At 44.1% G+C, this 26,137-nt stretch overlaps 2 protein-coding genes across 2 annotated transcripts; both read left to right on the forward strand.

Moving 5' to 3' along the window:
• The first annotated feature begins 10,752 nt into the window (after positions 1 to 10,752).
• LOC4335469 (uncharacterized) lies at positions 10,753 to 14,433 on the forward strand. Its single transcript, XM_015781486.2, has 4 exons — positions 10,753 to 11,611; positions 12,640 to 12,884; positions 13,576 to 13,837; positions 14,004 to 14,433. Exons 1-3 carry the CDS (start codon positions 11,118 to 11,120, stop codon positions 13,818 to 13,820), a joined length of 984 nt encoding a protein of 327 aa, XP_015636972.1. The 5' UTR covers positions 10,753 to 11,117; the 3' UTR covers positions 13,821 to 13,837; positions 14,004 to 14,433.
• A 203-nt stretch (positions 14,434 to 14,636) lies between these two features.
• LOC4335470 (7-deoxyloganetin glucosyltransferase) lies at positions 14,637 to 17,230 on the forward strand. The gene has a single exon (XM_015781484.3). It carries the CDS (start codon positions 15,550 to 15,552, stop codon positions 16,978 to 16,980), a length of 1,431 nt encoding a protein of 476 aa, XP_015636970.1. The 5' UTR covers positions 14,637 to 15,549; the 3' UTR covers positions 16,981 to 17,230.
• Positions 17,231 to 26,137: the final 8,907 nt, after the last annotated feature.

A 26,137-nucleotide genomic window follows, 5' to 3' on the forward strand; every position in this document is an offset into this window, starting at 1 on the left:
GCAGCACTATCGCCGCCGTCGGGCCCAGCAACAGCCGTCCGCTTCCAGGAACTTGCTTCCGTCAGTCTCTCTAGCGATATAAGTTCTTAAGCCTGAGACCGTGACAATATATAACTACTGCATGTCTGCATCAGACTTGTTTGATGATTCAGGCTTCAACCGCTTCAATAACAATGGATACAAGCAATAATTAAGTTGATTAACAAGTCTAATTCTCTACAAACACTTGTGAATCGGTACATATGTTTTTTTTTAAATTCTTCTTCACTTTTTTAAAATTGCTGTTGTCGCATGCCGCCGCGGGGCTTCCCTGCCCTGCTGCTGCCGCATGCCGCAGTGCTGCTTCGGCCACCTGCCGGCTGTCGCTGCCCGGCTGCCCTTGCCGCTGCGAGCTGCCGCAGTTGCGCGCCGGCAGCGGCAGCTTTGACTGGGCGCCTATCGACTGGATGTAACTAAGTGAGTGTAGAATCGAACCACAGCAACTAAGCCAACCAGAGAGGGGTGAATGGTTGGTATACCTAAAAACCAAAACTTTTAGCGAAAATAAAAGTTACCCTCAAATTCGATGGATCGCGGTCTGACCAAAGTAGATGCGCCGGTCTGACCGCCTGGTTGCCGTCGGTCTAACCAAGATTGTATCTCCGGTCTGACCGCCGAGATCAGCTCCTATCGCCTGTCGCCGACGCCGGTCTGACCGCAGGTCACCCGCCGGTCAGACCGCCGCGATGCCGCCGGTCTGACCGCCGGTGTGTCGCCGGTTAGACCGCCGAAACCCGGTGAAACATAAATCAAAGAACTCTTAAAGTGGATGACGACTTTATTGATTCTCTTTGTGTTTACAAAGTGCACCAACTGCACTCCTTACAAAAATTTCGACTAAACTCAAAACCCTAACTCAACTCTCAACTCAATTGCTCTCAAAAGCGATACCGGGAAGCCTCACGCTCCCCTCTATTTATACCCGAGGTAGGCAGCCTAAAGCCACGAACCAAACTCATAATAGATATCTTAAACACCTTAGGAAACCCTATAGTACAAGAAACAAACTTTACATAACCACTCATACGAAATTTGGACTCCTTCCAAATTCGACTCCGCATCCCATAGGCACACAATACCTCCATCGTATGCCATATGGAATCTTCACCAACCACGTGTATTGAACTCTAGCCTTAGTATCCCGCATGATCTCTGACCGAAACCGAAACCGACACAGAGTCGGCCGGTCAGACCACGGGCTGCGCCGGTCTGACCGCACGATACACTCCGGTCTGACCGGCAGCACATGCCCGGTCTGACCGGACCCAAATCCAGCAGTACCTGTTTAACACTTGTTAAAATCCAATCATCTCCAAAACCACTTCGCAAATAAATTCCAAATAACAAAACCAATTGTTCATCACAGAATAATAATCAAAAACACCTTTGATTTTACAGTGAGGAAATGCGAATTTACAAAATTACCCCCACGCAAATAGATGAAAAGACAAATATACCCTATTCAAATTATACTGCAAGATAATTAGGAAGAAGATCAGATTAATTTACACCGTTAGATCAAATATAATAGTAGTATATACTTGCAGTACAATGTACCTAAAAATCCTCTTGATTTGTTGGGCTTTCTCCAACACAATGCTTAAATTAATTAGTTGAATTGCAAGCATGGAGGAATCCTTGTTCGACTTGTGTAGTAGTACCAACTACTGCTTGAAAGAGGAAGAGCTACTCCAGTGTTCACAATGCCTCCAAGTCCAAATTAAACTAAAGGTATCTACTGTATGGCATTCCAAGGTATTAGAACAAGTCAAGTGCAGTGAACGACCCTAGTAATTTGGAAGGATGAGGGGATGTTTGGATGATGCCTAAAGATGCCACAACTGGGAGTATTGTGGCATAGTTAGGCACAGTGTGGCATGAAACAAAAGTGTGTGAGTGGAAAATAGTTGGCCATAGGTGTGGCATAGTTAGCTCTAAAACTGGGAGTATGACATGTTGGACCTAACGCTAAAGAAGTATTGCAAGATACAATTGTGGCAACGAAACAAACACACCAAGAAACAGTGACATAACTAAAGCATGGTATGGCAAAGTGAGGGAATGAACCAAATGCCGATTTTTTTTATATGTAGTAATTAATATCCTATAAATTAAATAATTAGTAAATCGCTGGCTGGATTTATAAAAATAAGAAGGACGCTATCTACTAGAGCGTCCAGACGTGGACGCTGTTCTTGAGAACGTCCGGAAGTGGACGCTGTTTTCAACTTTTGGGTTCCCAATTCTCCGTTATGTGCAGCACTGCAGCATGCATTAGCGTTACTTGCATCCTTGATCTGTTTGCTAGCTCTAACATTGAGTACATTATTAACCAGGTCTACTAGCTTTTACGGAGCAATCAATAGGACGTTCTGGATAAATAAACGAAGCAGTTAATTCGTTGCAGGCACACATGTAGTACAGATTTGTATTTCTTATCAGTATCGAACCAAGAGTAGCCATCTGCGATTCGTTAGGGAAAAAAAAAAGAGAAGCCATTTGCAGGATCGAGCTGACCATTTAATTTGAAGAAGTGCGCTAAAAAATTAGGATGCATATATAGCATAGGTCGAATCATATCGGACAGCAGGATCGGATATGAAGTATTAACCTGACGGCTTAGGGCGCTTATGCTAACCGAGCGAGACGCAGCGGAGGCCTTCCTTGGCGAGCAGCGTTGAGGACGACGACCCGACCAAGAATCAGCGAGACGCGAGTGGAGGCTTCCCTACCGTAGGCTGGTTCGGCTCCAACGGGATGGACGCCGTTACAAACAGCGTCCTGATCTGGACGTTCTCGGGAACAACGTCCATGGACACTATTGTACATAGCGTCCTTCTCATTTTTATAAGAGTAAATTAAACCTTTGTTTTACTATTCATTTAATTTTTGGGTTATTAATTACTATTTTAAAAAAAATCGGAACCAAAAGACCATCGTGGAGGTCGGAGGCGTCGGCCTCGTCGTCGACGTGATCAGCGTCAGTGCCAAGGCCGAGGAGCAGCACAACGCGGCGGCCATCCTCTTCTACCTCTCGTCGAATAACTCGGACGCATCCCGGAGGCGATCCCGATGCTGGTCCAGCTCATCTAGGACGGCGCATACCACAGTCAGAAGAACACCATGGTCAGCCTCTACGGGCTGCTCCAGAGCACGGCCATCGCCGCGGGCGCCGTGTTAGCCCTCACGACCTTGCTCTCCAACGACCGCGACGACCTCGCCCAGGACAGCATCGTGTTGCTGGCGAGGAAAGCCGAGCAAACATCAGGCGCCATGGCCGTCCTCTCGCAGCCGGGCCTCACCGCCCACCTCGCCGAGGCCCTCGCCGCGTCGTCATCATAGCCATTGGTGAATGTGATTGAACAACACGACACGGCAGTACACAAGAAACACCATTAAGCTGTTCATGACGAGAACGCCATTGTTGTTCTCGTCGCCGGTGTCCAGTCGTGCGCACAGCTTGCTCTCCAAGAACGTGATCTCCTCGAAGTAATCCGACCAGCTATACCGACCCTTACCCGGCGGAGCACACGCCTCACGTCGTCAGCATCCGGCACGACGCAGTTCTTAAATTGATCCAAGATCGACCGCACGCTCCGCGCACGCGCGCGTTCGTCGGCACCGTCGGGCCGCATCGCTGCGTGCCACACGAAGTAGGGGCTGGATCAGATGCGGGGAAGCAAAATGCGGGGGGCGAAAATGCAAATATGTTGCCACACTGGACCACCACGTAAAGTAGTCAACACGGTCAAACATTCTTTGGACCGCAATGATTCACTTAAACAAAATCACGGACCCTAATATAGATTTCCCAAGATCATGGACTTAATTGACACCACGCTCCAACTTTAAGGACCGGCCGTGTATTTCTGTACTCTATTGTGATGTTATACTGTCATTGATGATATCATACTAGCGGAAAATAGTTTTGGTTGTCAAATATTCCATAACGTATTTCTACTATTCTTGGAAGACAATGTTATATTACACCAATACACAACATAGTAGATGAACAATAACATATACAACATTTTTTTAGCTGAGAACTAATATAATGTACTACAGATTGTGTCCATACACAGTTACATAAAACATGAAAGAACTATCATTTACGATCTTCCCTCAGGATTCAGGGAAGGTCGTAATAGTAGTCCCTTTGCTGAATAAAATTACTCCGTTAAGTACATTCTACTGTGGATGCAATAGGTACGTAGTTTGCTCTTTATTGGTATCTCGATAATATTGTTTAACAAACAAACCACCCAAAATGACATATGCAGACAGCCATGTATATAATTGGATGGTATTCAAAGGCGTATAACAAATAAACCCCCAAAATTCAACTAGGAGCCACTCAGCCACATCAACCCTTGACCTGATCTACGTTAATTTAAATTACAAATGGAAGGATTGCTGCACTCAATTGGGCAGAGGTAACGAAGCAACGATGAACCGTGTCATGGTGCCAAGTCTATAGGTGGCATGAATATGGTCCGTCGTCTGCTGTCCATTTCCTTGATCAGCAAGCTGCGCAGTGTGATCTGGGTTGGCATGATTTTGCCTGTTTCCATGGATCCCAAGATCGGCAGTCTTTGGACATTTGGGAGGCCATCCTTGGGTGACTATTGAACGAATATATCAGATCCATGGAGCTACACCATTCCCGGTGCCTCCCAGTTCTACGCAAGTTGTTCAAACATGGACATACAGGGCAGGGCCTACAAAACTAAAATGCATGATATTTATAGGTTAAGAGAAGCTGTGCTCCATCTCACACTGACAAGCACTTGTGTTGAGCCTCCAAATTTTCGGCCATTTGTCTATCTCAAGATACACTGGTGGAGAAACCCTTTATACTCCCGGTTCGTAACCCCCCTTTAGTCCCGGTTATCCAACCGGGACTATGAATCCGGGACTAAAGATCGCTATCTTTAGCCCCGGGTGAAATAACCGGGACTAAAGATCGATCACACCAACCGGGACTAAAGATCGGGTAGCGGCAGTCCCATTAGGTCTCCTTTTCTTTCTTTTTTTTCATTATTTTTTAGCCAGAGTTTAATCCCTGTATTTTCTCCCAAATCGAGTGGGATGCATATTCTTAAATCAAACCCCAAATCAAAGTAACATCCCAAAACATTCACATCACAAATCTTAAGTTACTTGTATACACAAATCAAATACATCACAAATCTTAAAAAAATTACACACAAACCAAATACATCACATATTATACATCTCAGATCCATACAACAAATCACAAAATTATACATCTCAGTGAATCACAAATTGTAAAAAAAAAAAGAATGGATGCTGGTAGCGCCGCCTGCCGCCGCTCCCCGTGCGCGGCCTGCGTGCGGCCCCGCCGGGGGCGACCCCGCCTGACGCGTGCGGGAAGGGAGGAGGGGGAGGAGAGGGCCGGGATGGGAGGAGGAAGGGGAGGAAGAGATCGGATGGGAAGGGAGGAGGGGGAGGAGAGGGCCGGGATGGGAGGCGGAAGGCGAGGAGAGGGAGATGGATCTGAGGAGAGGAGAGGCCGGTTGTTGTTGAGGAGATTGAGGCCGGTTGTGGGGGAGAGGATAGGGAATAGGGATTATATACTACGCGTGATTTTAGTTCCGGTTGGTATTACCAACCGGGAGTGAGATCTTTAGTCCCGGTTAGTAATATCAACCGGGACTAAAGTGGTGATCTTTAGTCCCGGTTTGTGACACCAACCGGGACTAAAGATCCCCGCCCCTCTAACAAGGGACTGACAGGGGATGAACCGGGACTAAAGATCGTAGAATGGCTATGGGGTTTTAAACCGGGACTAAATTAGTCCCGGTTCTTTTTATAACCGAGACTATTGTGGTTTTGGGGCGACCGAGCAAAGATCAGTTTTCCAGTAGTGATAGTTTTCTATAATTCTGGTGCAGTGCACTATTTATCAATTATCGGTGCCGTACACTTGGATTGACAAAGAAGGACACGATATAAATAGGGATGAAAACGGTCGGAAACGGTCGGAAAAACCCTCTACCATTTCCATTTTCATTTTATTTTCTCGAAAATGGAATCGGAACGGTATACTCGGAAACGGTAACGATATCGGTTATATCGGTATCTCGGAAACGGAACCGTCGGAACGGGAATATACCGATATCGGACGGAAGTCGAAAATTCATGTCGGAAACAGCGAACTGTGGTATCATCCCGCATTTAACTATGTATGAAGATGACCTTATAATTTCACCCTTGCATCATTACGCTGCCACACAACACCGTTATATGATGATTAATAAGTTGACAATAAGATTGATAAATAATATAAATAAAGTTCAATGATACTTCAACATCAATGTGGCTAAAGCATACAATGTGGCTTACATGATAGGATTACAGCATAACTAATATTGTCCGACTTTTTTTAGGATATAGATTTGAAGTCTTCGAGAACACCAAGCTCACAAGCTGGCATGGCTTCAGCTGATCAGCTCCTTGTCAAACATCATTCATTATTTCATCATCAATTGACATAGCTATATCGTCGTCCTACAGTGGCACATTGCATAAGAACTTTTATATTGACACTGTATAACTACTGTTGTAATTAAGTTTCATGCTAAACTAGACTTTTTGGTATTTCCAGGTCGATCACAGAGAGGAGTCAAGATGGTGGGGCCCGCCAGTGGATCCCACAGTCTTTCTTTTCCTCTCTTTCTTTTATTTTTTCTATCTCTCTTATCCTTCCCTTCTCTCGGTTCCTTTTCCTGCTCTCTCGATTTCTTCTCTGTTTTCTCTCTCGTTCTCTTCTCTGCCTTTGGCTCCTTCACGCGCGCCCGAGAGGAGAGAGGCGCCGGAGATAGCGGCCTGGCGCAGGGCGGCGGTGGGGGAAGGAGAGAGGAGAAAGGGGCGGCATCGGTGGGGAGGAGGAGGCTGGGGCGGTGCGGCGGCGCTCGGCGCTTGGCTTGGTGGCACGGAAGCCGGCGGTGGAGCATGGGGGAGGGAAGGTGGCCGGCTGCGACGGAGGCCGTCGGGGCGAAGGAGGTTGCGGCCGGCGTCGGCGACCTGGTGGCGGCGCCCAACATGGCGCGGCGGTGCCCCAGCGCCGATGAAGACGACGATGCGGTCAGGCCTAGTTGGCTTCTTTATTCGGAATGGGCTGCTCCTTAATGCCTAATGGGCTCCTCCTCCTGCTAGCCAGGCCCAGCCGACTTCCTTCTTCGGAATTTTGTCGGAAATTTGACGGAAATTACCGATAAAAAACGGTTACCGACAAAACGGTCGGAAAAAACCCCATATCATTTCCGCTACCATTTCCGAAAGAGATTACCGTTTCCATTTCCGATACCGACAATTACCGATACCGATTGAAACGGTCGGTGCAAACCGGAAACGGTAGCCGGAATTCTCGGAAATTTCCGTACCGTTTTCACCCCTAGATATAAATGATAGGTGATGTAATTAAGTAGGGTAGCATGACAAAATTATGTACAGCGGCGGAGCCACCTCCAAGGCAGATCGGCTGGCCACCCAGACTCCGCTGCTACCGTCTCCACTACCAACACCCGACAGCGCCTATGAAAATTAGTTGGTCACTAAAAAGGCTATTAGTGAACCTAACTCAATGGTGTCACTGGCTCCGCCATTGATAATATAGGATCTCCGTGATCTGGTTTGCCTAAAACCGGCACATATGAGGCGTTTTCCATGTAAATGAGCCTTTTGACGGGATAAAAATTGAACCAGCACCTATAACTGCTCACTGGTGTCGGTTTAAAAAAACGGCAACAATAATTCTACCAAGTCATAGGTGCCGGTTCATCTAATAAATTTACACCTATATATGTCATATATGTGTCGGTTCATGAAGAAAGGATCACCTATGGACTTACATGTATTTTCTATCTATCTTTTTCATATGAAGACAGATGAAGATGGACTTTATACAAATTTTTAAATCTCGACGAGATCTACCATTTTGTAGTTGACTACTCTTTCATTCGAGGTGTTTTCCATCTCCTAAAATATGTTGTAATTTCTTAGATCTATTTAGATAAATGAAATTTTAAAAATCATAAATGTCTGGGATGGCGACAAAATATACTCCCTCCAGCTCCATAATTCTTGACGTTTTGACAATGCCGAGGTACTGTTACTTTCCTATTTTGTAATCTGAACACTGACCTCTATATTCCTTTACACTCACATCCTTTTCTATTCATGTATTTTTTCCAAGAATGCTCACAATCGAGCATCCAACGCAACGCTCCCATCGAACACCTCCACAAGAATCCCAGCCATTTATCCAAGATGTGATCCGACGGTTGAGTTGCGGGAAACACTTGGACGCGAGTGTCCCATATCCTGACCTCGATGGCTCCACGCAGGCAACAACAACCCTCTCCTCGATGCCAAAGTCACTACTTCTGCAGCCGCCGCCGCCAAAAGATCCTCCCTCCTCCCCACCGGCTCCCTTCTCCCTCCTCCTCCACAATCATCTTCATCCCCTCTAATGGACTTTAAGGGAGCTGCATGGTGGGGAGATCCAACTTGTCATCAAGGTGGCACTGACGTGTCAGCGTGCTGGTGGCGAACAGGGGAAAGGCGAGGAAGTAGAAGAACAAGAGGGTTGATGTTTGGAGGCTTCGCGGTGGAAGAGGAGGTGGAGGAGGCAATGGCATTTGGTGGATCCAGTTGCCGGAGTGGAGGAAGAAGTATATTCAGCCAATGGAGTATGGGAAGAAGATGACGGTAGGTTTTATTGCACTATATTGTTTATTTCTGTTGCATCTTGTTCTGTTTGAGTGTTTCATGCTTTTCTTATAATGTTGCACATGATGTGCAGTGTATTTTTTTCTTGATGCTACACACAATAGAACCTTGATGTTGTCATCAATGATGTTAAAGGCTGAAACATTTTTTGTTGAGCTATGATACATATGAAACAATTTTTGTTGAAATATTTTTTAGTAAGTCAGGAAACATTTAAAACATTTTTCTATACGGTGAAACAGAACTTTTGATTAGGATCAGACATCTGATCCCTAGTATTTTTCCTATCTGCATTTTTCCATCCTATAATCTGAACGATTAATTTTTTTTTTGGAAAATTTTGCTACAGGACATCGTAACTTCGCTGTTTAGCTTTAGAACACCGCACGAAGTGCCTTTTAGGGGAAGACACTATCAAAACTTGGATATTTTCTTGTGGACGCCGCACCTATTAAAATAATAATTTCCGGATGAGGAGGAGAGAGAAATCACATGAAATATCAAAAATGTCCTTGGGCCCACGTGTCAACACTCCTATCTCTCTTCTCTCTCCATCTGGCACCGGCAATAGGGAACAGCGACAGCGGCATCACTCCAAATCTAACCGGTGCAACTCCAGTGGCGTCACCCTGGACCCAGATGATGGTTGCTGCCCTTGCCCTCATGGCGAGCTCCTTAACGCATGCCACCGTCCATCAGCTCAGCCACCACCATCTCCGCGCCGCCGCGACCCTTGCTGCAGTCGGCCGCCTCGGGACCTCGTCGCCGCGCAGCTCCACGCTACCTTTAATAGTCCCTATGTCCTCCCCTCTCCTTTAATTGAGCCGTCATCGACCATAGCCACGTCGTCGTCGCCGTCCCAAACCCATTGCCACCGCCGGCTATGGTGCTCGCGGCCTCTAGCCACCCTCGGCCACGCCATTGCCTCTAGAAGGTGAGGGAGGGCCCACTCTAGCTATCCCGGCCTTCGGCCGAGCCACCCCCTTCTTTGCCCTTCGCCGGTGAGCTCGTGCCAAGCCGTCGCACACGCTCACCGTCTCATAGAGATGCGGCGCGGGAAGGAAGGGATAGAGGGAAGAGAGATAGAAGAGCTGACATGTGGGCCAAGGGCAATTTTGACATTTCATGCAATTTTTCTCTCTTCCTCATCTGGACATTATTATTTTAATGATGCGGTGTTCACTAGCAAATATCCAACTTTTGATAGTGTTTTCCAATAAAAGTCTGTTCGCGTAGTGTCCTAAACTAAAACTCCGCGTCCTAAAACTAAAACTGCGAAGTCACGTTGTTAGCAAAATTTGCCTTTTTTTTCCAAAGTGGCCAAACTAAGGATGTGTTTGGATGGAGGGCTTGGATAGGATATGGCCACCCAAATTTTGGAGGTGTTTGGATGGTGGGCAGCACTGGGATATGGCTACCACCTAGGGAATATTCCCTCAGATGCTGGCTCTATGCATTCGGCCGATTCGGCCGGACGGGGTGGCCCAGGACCGTGTGAATCGTGCACGTGAAGAACTCTGCATGCCCTCACCTCCTCCCCATCCTTTTCTCCCTTTTTTTCCGAGAGATTTGATAATTTATCACTCATTTAAGTGGGTTTTGATTATTGACATCCTAGTCCTTTCATATACTTAGATAGTCCTGCATGTCATCCTCACAAGTACTCCCTCCGTATTTTAATGTATGATACCGTTGACTTTTTGACAAATGTTTAACCTTTCGTCTTATTTAAAAAATTTATGTAATTATAATTTATTTTATTATGACTTGATTTATCACCAAATATTCTTTAAGCATGATGTAAGTATTTTTATATTTGCATAACAATTTTGAATAAGACGAGTGAGCAGCCATTCATTAAAATACGGATGGAGTATCAATTAAAGCATTTGGGCAACAAAAAAAATGTCAAATTATCAAAATTTTCCTTTTTTTCTCCTCTCTTCTCACCAAATCACCAGTGCCAAACCCTACCTCTCCTCCCTCCTCTGTTTCGGCGGCGCACCAGGCGGCGTGGAGGGCGGACTGGTAGGCGGTGCCGGGCCGGGGGTGGTTCGGCGGAGCGGGTGGCGGCGCCGGGGACGAGCGGCAGGTTTCGGCGGCGGGGCGGGCGGCAGGTGTCGGCGGCGCAGGCGGTGGGTGTCGGCGGCGCGGGCGCTGTCTCCTGGCGGCGCGGGCGGCGACTCCAGGCGACCCCTTCCTCGTACCCCCGATCTCGGAAAAGAGGATTATAAGGTAAAAGCACACACAAATCTAACACCACTACAGCGATAAACCCCCCAAACCCCACCACCACGCCGCCGCCGCCGCCGCCGCCGGAGAAGATGATGGTGCCGCTGGATCCGTCATCCAAGCCCACCTCCCAGCGCCGCATCGCGGAGGGGGACACCGTCGTGGTGTACGAGCGCCACGACGCCATGCGCGCCGTCGCCGTGCTCCCGGGGGCCGTGCTCCAGAACCGATTCGGCGTCTTCCGCCACGACGACTGGATCGGCCGCCCCTTCGGCTGCAAGGTCCACAGCGCCGCCTCCGCCGGCGGCGGAGGGGCTCGCGGGGGCAAGGGGAAAGGCGGCGGGTTCGTCCACCTCCTTGCGCCCACCCCTGAGCTGTGGACGCTCGTGCTCAGCCACCGGACGCAGATCCTCTACCTCGCCGACATCAGCCTCGTCGTCTCCTACCTCGAGCTCGTCCCCGGGTGCCTCGTGCTCGAGTCCGGCACCGGGAGCGGCTCCCTCACCACCTCGCTCGCCCGCGCCGTCGCCCCGCACGGCCGCGTCTGCACCTTCGATTTCCACGACCAGAGGGCCGCCTCCGCAAGGTACTAATTTTTTTCTCTTATGGACTGTAATATTTTTTTTCTGATGGAAGAATCGATCACCTGATAAAAATATTTAGGCCGAATTTTGGGGAGAAAAATAAACAGCTGTGTCTAATTTATATATATTATCTTAGCATTCTGCATACATTTTTTTTTCTTATGGACTAATATTTTTCTTATGGAAGAATCGATCACTTATAGAATATTTAGGCCGAATTTTGGGGAGAAAAATAAACAGATGTGACTAATTTATAGATATTATCTTAGCATTCTGCATACATTTTTTTTCTTATGGACTAATATTTTTCTTATGGAAGAATCGATCACTTGATAGAATATTTAGGCCGAATTTTGGGGAGAAAAATAAACCACTGTGACTAATGTATAGATACTTATCTTAGCATTCTGCATAGAGAAGGTAGATTGGTGATAATTCACAAGCAATATTATCCTTTGGTGGTTTCCCTGCCTGATATGATTGTCACAAATCAGAATCACCTGTGCACTTTTGAACACACATTAGCTTGGAGTTGTCCAAGCTTTTTGATGTGAGATCGTTTTCTGTTGTGGTGGTAATGCACGATAAAGTGATTTGTGTGGCACCACCTTGCTGGTTGTATGGAGCTATTTTGCAGTAATGCACAATAAAAGTATTTTGTGTGATATGCTGTTATAGAAAATGACTTTACAGATAGGATAGGGCCATAGGGATGATTTCTCAACTTATGTCTTTGCAGCACCTGTAAGATACTAGGATGATATGATCGACAGGGTTCACCCCCTTTTCAACTCCACTTGAAGCATAACACTAATGTGAAATGCAGATTACACTACAGAGAAAAATTTACTTGGACTAAAAATTGTTATTGTCACTCAACATGGCACAGCAGATAGAGAACTTATATAACATGAAAGAGAAGATTTTCAGAACCGTGAATCCATGATCGTCCAATACTTCTCCATAGACATATCATTTTGATGGATATTTTCCTTTTTGCAATTACGATTTGGTTTCCATTTGTAAATAGGGAAGATTTTGAGAGGAATGGCCTGACCAGCATAATCACAGTCGCAGTTCGGGACATACAAGGACAAGGGTTCCCTGAGGAACACACTGGTGCTGCCGATGCTGTGTTCTTGGACTTACCCCAGCCTTGGCTTGCAATACCTTCTGCGGGGACTATGCTAAAGCAAGATGGAGTTTTATGCTCCTTCTCACCCTGCATTGAGCAAGTGCAGCGGGCTTGCGAAGCTATGAGATCATGTTTCACAGGTTCAATGCATGCTCAGAATTTTTTTCTGTCAGAAATTGAGGGCGTATTATAACTGTTTTTCATGATTCATGGGAGCAAATGACCCCATTATACTCATAGATTGATTGTGGTACCAATTTGCACATCTGGGATTGAAAGTTTGATTATTTTGCCTTGTGTTGCTTTGGAGTACTTTTGGGAGAGAACTTTACATATTTATTTCGAGTTGTAGCAAACTTGTTTAGTTTGTAGTTTGTACCTTGATAGCTGTTTGGATGACAGACCTTAAGTTAGCTGCTTCGACAAACAGTATTTAAAGTTTCTTGTTTGAGTATGAAAGTTGTAAAGATTTTGCTACAGCTTACAATTTGATGTTTTGTGGGATCCATTTAACATAGGAGTCATTTTCATCACCATTCAATTTTATTAGTGGGTAGTCTTATTCAGACTTATAATTTGATGATGCGACTCTAGTTCTATCATATTGGAGTTACAGAATGGTGACATTTAGACCCTGAAAAATTATATCCCATTTTGAATATAAATTATCTACAGTTGACTCTACTAAACACTAAACTATTTCTGAATACATAACCATAGATTTGAAAATATTGACCAATAGGTAATACAAGTAAACATTCTCCTGAGTTAACCCACAAAAGTGGGGGCTGAACAAAAGTTCTATTTTAACATTTCCGTGTTATAATGCAGATATTAGAACCTTTGAAATTCTTCTTCGCACCTATGAAGTACGAGAAGGTGGTTTGAAGGGTGCCACAACCAATGAAGAGTCTAATGCAGTGCCTCTTGCTCAGAAAAAAAGAAAACTTCTTGCTGCTGCAGAAACTTTAGATGTTAAGCAGAATTCTTCTAGTGTTATGGTTAGGCCTTGTAGCACTGCTAGAGGACACACTGGCTACCTGACATTTGCGAGGCTTCGTGTGCATGGAAACTAAACTGATCCTCCATACAGGTGAGTAGGTATACAAGAGTAGGGATCAAAATTATGTCCTGTTTAAGACCTATAAATTGATACAAACTGCCAATTTATTTCTACCTAGCCACACTTTTATTACTCTTTTAGCGTAGTGCTTTTGTGTTGAGTTGTAACTGTTTGCTCTTGCTCTGTAACTTGATAGGGAAACTTGGGGACTCACACGTTCATAATAGAAGGAAATTGAGTGTGCAACCCCATGTTCAGGTATTCTCTCAAGATTGATTTGGAGATGATCATTCTTTTTCTGAAATACTGTTATGGCCATTTGCTGCCATTGCTGATAGTCAACCAGGGTCACCTGTACTGAACTGCATTTACCTGTACGTCGAGCTGTGGGCCTTGCATTTGTTGTAATGGTGTAGAAGTATTTCCCAGAGTTCCTTTTTAGGAGTACTTGAGGAGATATTGGGAGGAGTACTTGAGGAGGTATTGGGAGGTATAAGATGCCATACTTCCTGAAGGACAGTAAAAACGCTCTTGTTTAACCTGGGCAAGTGGGCAGGGCATGTTCGCATTTCACGTCTCCATGCCTTGCGCAAAAAAGAATTCAAATATCTATCTTTTTTAACAAATGTGTTTTGACAGGATGCCGAAAAAAGGTGTGGTATGTTTCTGTTTGATTGATTAGCACCGCCTAACCTCTTTTTCCTAAACCATGTAATACAGTTAATTCAAGTCCTATCGGATGAAACAAATCAACCAGATCGGTGATTTTTATGTATGTACTTAGACAAAGTCAAATAAGAGACATCTTGCCATTGCACAAGTTTAGGTGATATCGCCATCCAAGTGATTGAGTAGTTGATATAGATCATTCACCTAAAATTCTAAAATAGACTAGTTATGCCATTAGCCTCCATGCACAAGCCATAAATAACTTGAATAGATGGCCAGCTAATTGATTAGTAAACTATTTATATAGGACTGTTGTTTTAAAAAAAATACAAATTTTGTTGTAGTACATGGCGACTTTTTGTTTACTTCCTGTAAAAGTGAATATTTGGAGGAACACACTCTTAAAAAAACATGATTATTTGCTACTTTCCAGTCGCATAAACCTAGACGTTAATTATGATGTTTTGGACTAGGTTGAAGTTAAACTTTTATAACTTCGATTATGAATGACTTCAAAAATACTTAGTTTAAAGGCACTAGAACAACACATATAGGTGTGTGTGTGTGTGCTGCGTGTGCGTGTGCGCGCGCGTGCCCCCCGTGCGCGGGGGTGGGCGGGCGGGCGCGCGCGCGGGCGTGCTTATATATATCATAGAAAAACATAGTCAAAGATATATTTTCGAGACTGTTATTGTGCAACACGCCATGGATACCATGGACATTAAAATATATATTTATGATTAAATAGGAGTGTTAAATGTCAGAAATACTTGTCATATTCTTCCTACATCAAAATTCGCACAAAAAGAAAACTCTAAGTTGCACTGTTTCCCTATCAAGTATCAATCACGAGCTGCACAACTTAAGTAGGAGAAACCGATGGGGATTTAAAGGCTTGATGCGATGACGATCTTGCAGGAGAAACCGATGGCTCTTCCGCGTGTCACGCGTGACGCTGTAAACAAATCGAATATAATGACCACGCGACAATGCGAGCAATGCAGCTATAAAAGTTGGCGAACGACATGTAGCATGCATTTCCAAGCAGAGCCAGAACATTGCGTGACGCCGTGATGATCCCGTACCCGGCGCAGGGCCACGTCACGCCGATGATGAAGCTGGCCAAGCTGCTCCACGCCCGGGGCTTCCACGTCACCTTCGTCAACACCGAGTTCAACCACCGCCGCATGCTGGCATCGCGGGGCGCCGCCGCGCTCGACGGCGGCGTGCCGGGGTTCCGCTTCGCCGCCATCCCCGACGGCCTCCCGCCGTCTGACGCCGACGCCACCCAGGACATCCCCGCGCTCTGCCACTCCACCATGACCACCTGCCTACCCTACGTCGTCGCTCTCCTCGCCGAGCTCAATGACCCGACCTCCGGTGTGCCGCCGGTCACGTGCGTCGTGGCGGACGCCATCATGTCGTTCGCGTACGACGCGGCGAGGCGGATCGGCGTGCCGTGCGCCGCGCTGTGCACGCCGAGCGCCTGCGGCTTCGTGGGGTACAGCCACTACCGGCAGCTCGTCGAGCGCGGCCTCGTGCCGCTCAAGGACGCGGCGCAGCTCGCCGACGGGTACCTTGACACGGTGGTGGACGGCGCGCGCGGCATGTGCGATGGCGTCCAGCTGCGCGACTTCCCCAGCTTCATCCGCACCACGGACCGCGGCGACATCATGCTCAACTTCATCATGCGCGAGGCCGAGCGGCTCACCCTCCCCGACGCCGTCATCCTCAACACCTTCGACGACCTCGAGCGGCCGGCGCTGGACGCCATGCGCGCCATCCTCCCACCGGTCTACACCGTCGGGCCGCTCCACCTCCACGTTCGCCATGTCGTCCCCAAGGGCAGCCCACTGGACACAGCCATCGGCTCAAACCTCTGGAAGGAGCAGGACGGCCGGCCGCCGCGCTCCGTCGTGTACGTCAACTACGGCAGCATCACCGTGATGACGAACGAGCAGCTGCTGGAGTTCGCGTGGGGCCTCGCCCACAGCGGCTACCCGTTCCTCTGGAACGTGCGCCCCGACCTCGTCAAGGGCGACGCCGCCGTGCTTTCACAGGAGTTCCTCACCGCCGTGGAAGGCCGCAGCATGCTGACGACATGGTGCCCGCAGGAGCAGGTGATCGAGCACCCCGCGGTGGGCGTGTTCCTGACGCACTCTGGGTGGAACTCGACGCTGGAGAGCCTCTGTGCCGGTGTGCCAATGTTGAGCTGGCCCTTCTTCGCCGAGCAGCAGACGAACTGCCGGTACAAGCGCACGGAGTGGGGCGTCGGGATGGAGATCGGCGGCGAGGTGGAGCGGAGCGACGTGGCCGCCACGATACGGGAGGCCATGGAGGGGGAGAAAGGGCGGGAGATGCGGCGTCGCGCGGCGGAGTGGAAGGAGATGGCCACGAGGGTGACGCTGCCCGGTGGAACCGCGGATATCAACTTGACAAGGCTTATCGACGAGGTGCTGCTCAGTGGTGGGAAGAAGCGTCAAGCTTTGGACGCCCGTGACTGAATCTAAAAGTTTACGATAATATTGTGTTGGCATGTTTATATTGAAAAGGTTTTCTTAAAAATTAATTTGAATCGTATATAATCTTACAAAATAGCAGCAGTCCAGACATCCAATGGTCCACGGTGAGGAAGCACTAGAAGTGCGTGGTTATGTAGCTCCATTCACTAGGTTTAAAATCGTATTGTCGACAATTCGACCTATTCATTTATATTTGTTATTTAATGAGGTTTATGGGATTTATCTGGATCTATCTTTGTAAGTGTGTAAAGGGACACACTTACGGCCAGCAAGTATCACTACTAGAGAAACCATCTTTCATGGGTTGCCCAAATACCTCAATAGCCCCGACTCAATAGCTCCATTTTTAGTCTCGGTTTAAAACTAAATGATCTTTAGTCCCCGTTCATTCATTGTCAGGCCGTGGCAGGCATCCTAGTATCTTTAGTCTCGATTAGTGTTAACAACTAGAACATTAAAGATCAGTGCTTTAGTCCTACCTAGTTGTTTATAAAGAAAAAACGGCCGTGGGAGGCAGCTGAGACGAAAAAGCGCACGTGGAGAGACAAAAAAAAATCTCTATCTTTCTATCCCTCGACCTTATTTCCTTTCTATCCTTATCTTCTTATCTCTTATCTTCCTCCTCCTCTCCTTCCCCGGGCCCTCCCCCTCCCCCTCCTCCCTCCCCACTTCATTAGCTACGGCCGTGGCGGCCGGATGCGGCAGCCGGGTGGCAGGGCACGGCGGGCGGCGGCAGGCGGCGAGGCGCGACGCGGTGGGCGGCGGCAGGCGGCAGCGTGGCCGTCGCGGATGGCTGCGGCAGGCTGCAGGCGGCGGCGCCCAGCACGGCCGAGGCTGTGACTGATGTAATTTTGTGTTGTAAATTTGGAATGATTTTTAGATGTTTTTGTGAATGATTTTGTGATGTAAATTTGTGGATGATTTTGCATTATGATGTAAATTTGTGGATGATTTTGTGATGTTTGTGTGAACGTGGATGATTTTGTTATTGAATTTGTGGATGATTTTATCTGAGTTCGGTTAGAAATCAATATTAAAACAGAAAAAAACAATGAAAAGGGAAAAGAAAAAAAAGAAAAAAAAATCTTTAGTCCCAGTTAGTAACACCAACTGGAACTAAAGATGGCTTTTACAAGCACGTGGTGCATCCCTCTTTAGTTCCGGTTGGTGTTATCAACCGAGACTAAAGATGGCGATCTTTAGTCCCGGATTCTCTCTCCCGGTTTACTTCCCGGGATTAAGGGGTTGCAAACTGGGAGAGATAAGGGTTTCTCCAGTAGTGTGTGGTGCGAGTTCAAGTTAGAGAGTGCGCACATGCGTCTCCCGTGTAATAAAAAAGTGAGAGAGGTCACTTCATCTGCGGTTGTTGAAGTGATACTTGGTAAGCCATCATGCAATACTCACTCAAGCCTTCAACGAGTCAGTTATAAGTAGGATATACATCACTATGACACTGAAGAGTCATAGTGTAGGAACCAAGCTCACAAACCATCAACACTCTGACAAAAAGAAAAATGTCATGGCCTACATAAGAAGGTGTGGTGAGGTCCTAATTCAGGGAAAATACATGATTATAGTTTGCTGATCAATTATGAATGGATGCATGGAGCCAAATCTCACATGGATAAGATAAGATGTTAGGTCTAATGAGAATTGGAGGCACCTTGCAACCAACTGTCACATTGAAGATCAGAGTGATATCACAGTGCTGTTGGGCGAGCAGAGGAACAAACTTGCGTGCTTGTTCCTTGAGATTCTTTCCCTACACGACTCTCTATGCGAGATGTTATTTCCACGCACATTTCTGAACAAGCTGCGCCTATCTTCTTCACAGCTTCTCACTTCTGGATATCAGCTACCAATACTGTCCCCCTCCTGTTCCACGTACATTTGGTTTTTCGCATTAGCTTCCAGTTTGTTTTAGGCAGAAGATTGAAACGCTTGACCTCGTTAATCAATTTGCAAATGGAGGAATCTTGTGAGAATTTCATGGGAATTGAACTAATTCCTATATGAACTAGCTGCAAATTTTCTGTGAGCCAAAGAGCCTTAAACAAAGGGCAAGTGGGTGTTTGTATCCAAATTTATTAATGGCGTATAGATTTCAGAAATTTGGTGTAGTCAATCGATAGATCACCAAATTTGTATTTGTATCCAAATTCATTAATGGTTACACATGATATAAGGCAAAATTTGGTTATACCACAGGTGAAGAGGCCGGTTCTGGAAAATAACACTAAAGGTTCTGTCCACAGGTGTCCATCTTCTATGCTAACAGAGTTAGCTGAGAAAAAGAAAAGAAAAAAAACCTTCAGGCTACACCTGCTGCTACCGTTGACAGAGTTCTATATAACGCGGAATGCAGAAAAAAGGCCTTCTGGGTACTTCGGAATCGGAGAAATTTTTGGAGAATTCAATCCGAAATAGTTTAAAATGTAAACAAATTTTGACCAAATTTGAGTTAATTTTAGTTAATTCACAGAAAATTTAAAAAATCTATTGTGGGGATTGAAATTTTAAACCGAAATATGAAACCTTGCGATTGACAACGATAACTATGACCTCGAGTCAACCCGCCGTTTGACCGCCACACATCTTCTGTGCTAGCCAGTAGCCACTAGCTGCCATCCCTTCTACCTCCGGATCAGTCGACCCCATCACTGCCGTGCCCATGATATTCGCTCAAACAGAGCCAATTAATCAACTGAACTTTGAAGCTGAAAATTCAGAATTGTTTGGGAGCACAAAGGGACATAACAAACTTATGAGCAGGCAGAATGTGCTCAATGGGTGAAACTCGACGTTGGAGATCCTCTATGCCGGCTTGCCTGTGCTCAGCTGGCCGGTCCTCTTTTGCCAAGCTACTAACTACAAGTAAAAGTGCATGAAATTGGGGTTTCATATCCTATACTATAATGACTCTACCATTAATATAAGCACTGACGTGTGGGATAATAAAAAGGTGAAAACCATATACCAGTGACTATGATGGTGAGGATCCTCACCCACAGAGTGGGTTATTGGGATGGAGATTGGCAGTGAGGTTTAGCGGTAGAGGCAGCAGATGCGGTACAAGCAGCAGAATGGAAGGAGATGCATGTGCGGGCTATATATACGGACATGTGGGCCCCATAGTGCCACTTGACCTGACATTCGTTTTTCGATAATGTTTATGGATTTACCATTGATCTATATATTTAAGATATAAAGGGGCGCACTTACTAGTGTGGCTGCCATGTGAGTTCGTGGTAGTATGCGTACACGTCTTTTGTGTAATGGAAAAAGAAAATATGGATCGCTTGATGTGGTTGTTGGAGTCATATATGACTCAAGCCTTCAACCAGACATGTTCAGCTATAAATAGGATGCATCACTTCGACACTTGCTGTCGTATATTGAGGATCAATAGTGTAGAAACCAAGCTTAGACACCATCAAAACTCTGAGAAATGAAAAGGAAATGTCATGGTCTGCATAGGAGGGTGAGGTTCTACTTTAAAAGAAAATAAGGCAGTAGTTTGCCCATCAATTATATATAAATGTATATACTCGGAACCATATCTCAAACAGATCACTTAAAAGACTCCAGGCCTTGACTGATAAGAATTGGAGGCACCAGGAACTAAAGTTCAGTTCATTGTGACATTGGGTGTCAGACCACACAGGTGTTGGGCAAGCGAAGGCATAAAACAAGAGAGTATAAGAACACAAGTTGGGAATATATAGTATAAAGCACAAGTTCCAGCACTCCGAATTCTCGAACCAGTGTGTTCAGAAAAGTGCATACCAATGACCACAAGGGGGTAGGATGTAGATCCCATTCTAACGACATATCCCATGAATTGCATATACTCCCCTACATGATGAAGCATTGAAGCTAATAGCAAAGGGAGCATATGACAGAGTTGCATTGTGAAAGGTTGGGAATTGGGATGGCATAGTACTATGGTCATTAGAGGAATTAAAGAAGAGAGAACCAATGGTATGATTGGTTTTATGCCTTATAGGTGAAGTTTCTAGAGTTAACAGATATTGCTGCGGTATTTGAGGCATGTTTATATTGGAAGCTTGCCAAAATTAAAAATTGGTATGATTGTGAACGCTGGCAGCCAAACATACCCTACGTAAGGGCATTTTGATCATTCTCTCTAATGTAATAAACTGAGTATTCAAATGAAAATATTGTGAATCGGCCTTGCTACCTGATATGATTCATAGCAAATTAAAAGAATTAAAGTGTATATACATGCTGAGGGAAACACCCAGGGGTCTTCCGGCTAGCTTCACAAGGTCGTAGGCTAGACAATATGGGTTTGAAGCATCACCCCTTCTAATTATTTGATATTAAGTCATTTCCTAATATTTGCTTTTTTTATATATTCATGCTAAGCCATATATGGGCCTGTTTGTCCAGAATCGTTAATACGTTGACACAGGACCTATGTTTTTTCTTTTCTTTTTATCTTTTCTGTGTCTAATAAAACTACTATTTTAACAAGTTTAACATCCCAGTTTCAACCAAAAAATAAATACATTGTGGAGATTATGGATACCCCATACCCACATGGCATGTACATCCGACTGGGTATAAGGGTACCATATGTAGATAGAATATCTTTAAGGGGCTCGGGTTAAATTCCTAACTTATGTATCATGGAAATACCAGGGTCCTAGTCGGTTACGATTGTATTTTATTTTTTACTTGCCTATTCCGTTAGGAATATGGGCTGTATGTTGTAATACAGACTCCTCTCACTATATAAGGAGAGGTCCGGGTGCCTCTTGGGGCATAACTTTTCCTCAAGATTATACAATCAATAACACACTCGGTGGATCAATCCCTGGATAGGAGTAGGGTATTACTTCTCATTGAGAGGGCCTGAACCTGTATAAAATTCATTGTCTTCATACCCATCTATTTTTTCATCTTGATAGCCACCATTTTTCTTATTGCCGAAATCTTGTTTCGACATACATGTTTAACATCCGGCCCGTTTAGTGTCAATCAACTGACAGGGAGTACTGAAGGAAGAAAAAAAACAAGATGCAGCGTGGTATATATTGTGTTCAATAGGCGCCGTATGCCTTGTTAATTGCCCAGCCTGAGATTCATTGCATAGAAAAGAAATTGAGAGCCATATATATATGGGCCTGTTAGGCCAGAATCTGTCTATTGCTGTATCAATATAGCTCCATTAATTCAACTGACAAGGACTAACTGAGGCCGCATAACGGTTAATCTTGCTATATTCAAAATGGCATTCAATCTGCAACACAACGAGAGTTCTCCGTTTCATATTATAAGATCAGATTCTTCAAGTGTAACCATGTTAATAGAAAAATATAGCAACATTTTCAACACAAAATAAATATGTTGTATATAAAAATATTCAACAATGTATTTAATAAAACAAATTTGGTGTCATAGATGTTATTATATTTTTCTATAAGGTTGATCAAACTTGACGAGGCTTGACTTTTAACAAATCCAAAATGACTTAATATGAAACATAACAATGCACGAGTTTCTTTTTTTGACCAAGAGAATACACAAGAGCTGACAACACTTAATTATATATGTTTTCAACAAACTTGTTAGTTTTATTTGTGAGTGTCCAGATTTTAGACCCAGAGAGCTTTTAAGGTGCTAGGTACCTCTCAAACTACTCAGTATCCACCCTTGATTTGCTAAAGGGCAACTTAGGGAAAGCACTACAATGGTAATTTAGCAATTGTTTCAGCCGTAACAGCCTCTGTACTCATTCCTGGTTGTTTGCTGCTACGTCTAATTAATTTTTAGCCAGATTGACGAACTGGCCGCTGGATACAAGCCCCAATTCACTAATTCTCATTTCCACTTGTTGCTCGATACCATCACTATATGGGGGAAACTCTAATCACTATGTTTTCACCCACTATATCACTGCCACCTACGCAGGCTTCATCCACTAAACCAAATCTAATTAATTTCTTCTTGCCTCTAATGGTTGATATCTAAAATTTGACTTTTAGTCATTCTTATAAACCCATTTGTGCGAAAGCAAGATATACTTTAATTTTAATCATGCTTTATTTCACAGTTACATATGGCCTTAGCTATTGATCAATTATCAGTTTATTGTCATTTACACAGTTTGTGATTAATGGATTTCTGATCAATTACATAGCTCTTTCAGTATGTGCAATCGGCCTTCTCTTCCACCTCTAAACGCATGTTTGTTCCCTGTAATCGATAACGGGAACTTCATAATACATCCGGGCCTCCGGGGCCATTCACCATACAGAACTGCTCCATGATCCCAAACAACAGATTTATGAAGAACAACTGAACTTCTTATACCGATCTAATATGATACTATAGACAAAATTACCGATCTAACCTTTCAACCAATCTATAAGCTAATACCTGGCCTAGTTTTTAAGTACCTTTTTATAGGTACCTTGTATTGTAAACCATTAGATTAGGTTGGATCAACGGTCATCTTCATTTCCAAGCACCGGAGAAACTCTCTTTTTTCTTTTTTTTAATAAAAAAGTCACTTTTTTCTTAAAAAGAAGTCACCAGCCTTCTCTGAGCCTTGGATGATAATTCAAGCTTAGAGAAAAATAAAACAAAATCCCACATATAAAAATAATTAAAATTATTATTCTAAAACTCTTTATAAACCACTTAAGATTATTTGAAGTCAAGTCCAATACTTCGGGAGTTAAGTAAATGCATGTGTTCCCATAAAATATGATGATATCGCGCATCGAATCGATTCAGTAGGTGGTAATACAAATAAACAATCCTTCACCTAAAACAGACAGATCATATATACCCTCCAAGCTGAAGCTGTATATAACTACCCAGTTTCGCTATACGTATTTGTCGCGTTATAACAATTTGCGATAATCAAATGCATAATACGTTATTGTTATTTCCCAACACATCTGGCTGGTTCCCTGTTTTTCTATTAGCCACGAGCTGCGCCCCGTCCACGCTTTGCATAACTGATAGTCCTGTAGTAGCCTAAAATATACTCTCTCCTATTTTTGTTTTTAATGGATGATATTGTTGACTTTAGAATAGATATATATGATTATTCATCTACTCCCTCCGTTTTACAATGTAAGACTTTCTAGCATTGCGCACATTCATATAGATGCTAATGAATCTAGATATTATTATATATATAGATTTATTAGCATATATATGAATGTGAACAATGATAGAGAGTCTTACATTGTGAAACAGAGAAAGTATAAATTTTAAAATTCTACTAGTATATAAAAATATAAGTTATGCTAAAAAGTACCTCCAATCATAAAAATCACAAGAAGATAAATCATCTATCTATCTATCTATTATCTATTATATACTAAAAGTCCATTAAACTTCCTATAAGCGCTCATAAGCCGCCACGTGTCCTCCTACAAACGCTCCAAAGATGCCAAGTGGCAGTCTAAAAATCTAACCGTTGATTTTCCTTTAAATTGCTGGGTCCAATATTTTCAACCATTAGATTAAATAAAAAAAATAAAATCCTCCTCTCCACACCGGTCCCCACCTCCTCTACATTCCCCTCCTCCTCCAGTTGGTACGTAAGGTACGTACTCCCTCTCTCCCCTCATCTTTCCTTCCCTTTCCTAATCTTCAATCTATCTATTATTATCTACTAAAAGTCCATTAAACACTGCTAAGTCACCACGTGGCGTTTTAAAAAATTTTAGAATACGGTGGACCCATATTTATAACCATTAGATCTATTATAAAAAATACAATTAAATTATCTAAAAACTCGCATTGTACGTGCACATATAGGTATAAAAAAACAAGTACGTCCATACTTTGATACGTAAGTACGACGCTGGGCTCACATAATTCTTTTTTTTCCTTTTTTTTTCTCACTTATTAGATGGAAAACCAAACTGCCTATATTTATGATCGTCTCACTTTCCAAAAAAAAAAAACTTAATTACCTACGTCATATACAATGGACAAAACGATAAATAAAAAATATATCAATATATTAATAGTAAAATCAGAAAGAAAATACTAATAAGAAAAATCATAAACGCCGGCACTTATTGTTGTCAATAGTCTTTAAATTACGATTTTGTTAAAAATAATACCACACAAAAATAAGTAGGTGCAAAAATTATAACTATTTTCATCACCTCCTCCTTTTTGTCCATCCCTGTCATTCAATGTAGGGTGTAGTGTTTACTATGCTATCGTAAATATCGCAGGCATATGCATATGGTTGAGTTAAGATGGCGTCAGTAAAAGACCAATATAAGCAATGTATCTAAAGTGACATTCTTACTAATGCAATCCTTTGTGGGTGTGCCCATAGTGAACTAAGTGTTAAAATGGTGCCATAGGCTGGTCTTTAGGTGCACGGCTACGTCAATGTGGGACCCATGTTTCAGGGTATTACATAAGAAAGCTTTAGTAGTTATCGACTTTATCCGTTAGAGTGACATTTATGTTTATTTTTAACGGTGTTATCGTATTATTATCCGGTAGAAGTGGTATGTTCAGACTATTTATACATAGATGTGGAAATAAGTGATGGACATCGAGTTATGCAGTGTAGATGATTTTTTAGTGTATTAATAATATATAATTTATTTTAGTGGTACTAATTCAGTTTCATTTATTAAAAAGGCACGTAGCTTTAAGACAATAACAACAGGGGAGTTTATATATGACCACGACAAAATGATTTTTATTTAAATAAGAGAGACTACGATACATTCCCGTGCAAATACGAGGGCTACATTTCTTGTTATTATATAAATTTTTAAATAAGATGAGTACTTATACGGATCGGATGTCCAAAATTCAATGCCATACTGGAGTAGATCTTGCGCCCATGCATGAGGACGATCCCATCGATCGTATCACATCACATGATAATGCACTGGAATCCTATTCCATCACTCTAATGATCATAATTAATGCGCTCTTGATCAAAGGCGAACAGTACCGTGGCAACGTCCCCTCTTTAAGCTGAACTCATTGCTCTGTACAATTGGCCTTCGAAATTGCAAAGTTTAAAAAACTGAGCAATTTCGGACATTGGAGTATCAGACCACTACTCAGTGAAATGCAGGCTGCGGTACAAGGAGATTTCCAGGAGTATCCGGGATAT

The sequence above is a fragment of the Oryza sativa genome, chromosome 4 (assembly GCF_034140825.1).
Source record: "Oryza sativa Japonica Group chromosome 4, ASM3414082v1".
NCBI classification, from domain to species: Eukaryota; Viridiplantae; Streptophyta; class Magnoliopsida; order Poales; family Poaceae; genus Oryza; species Oryza sativa.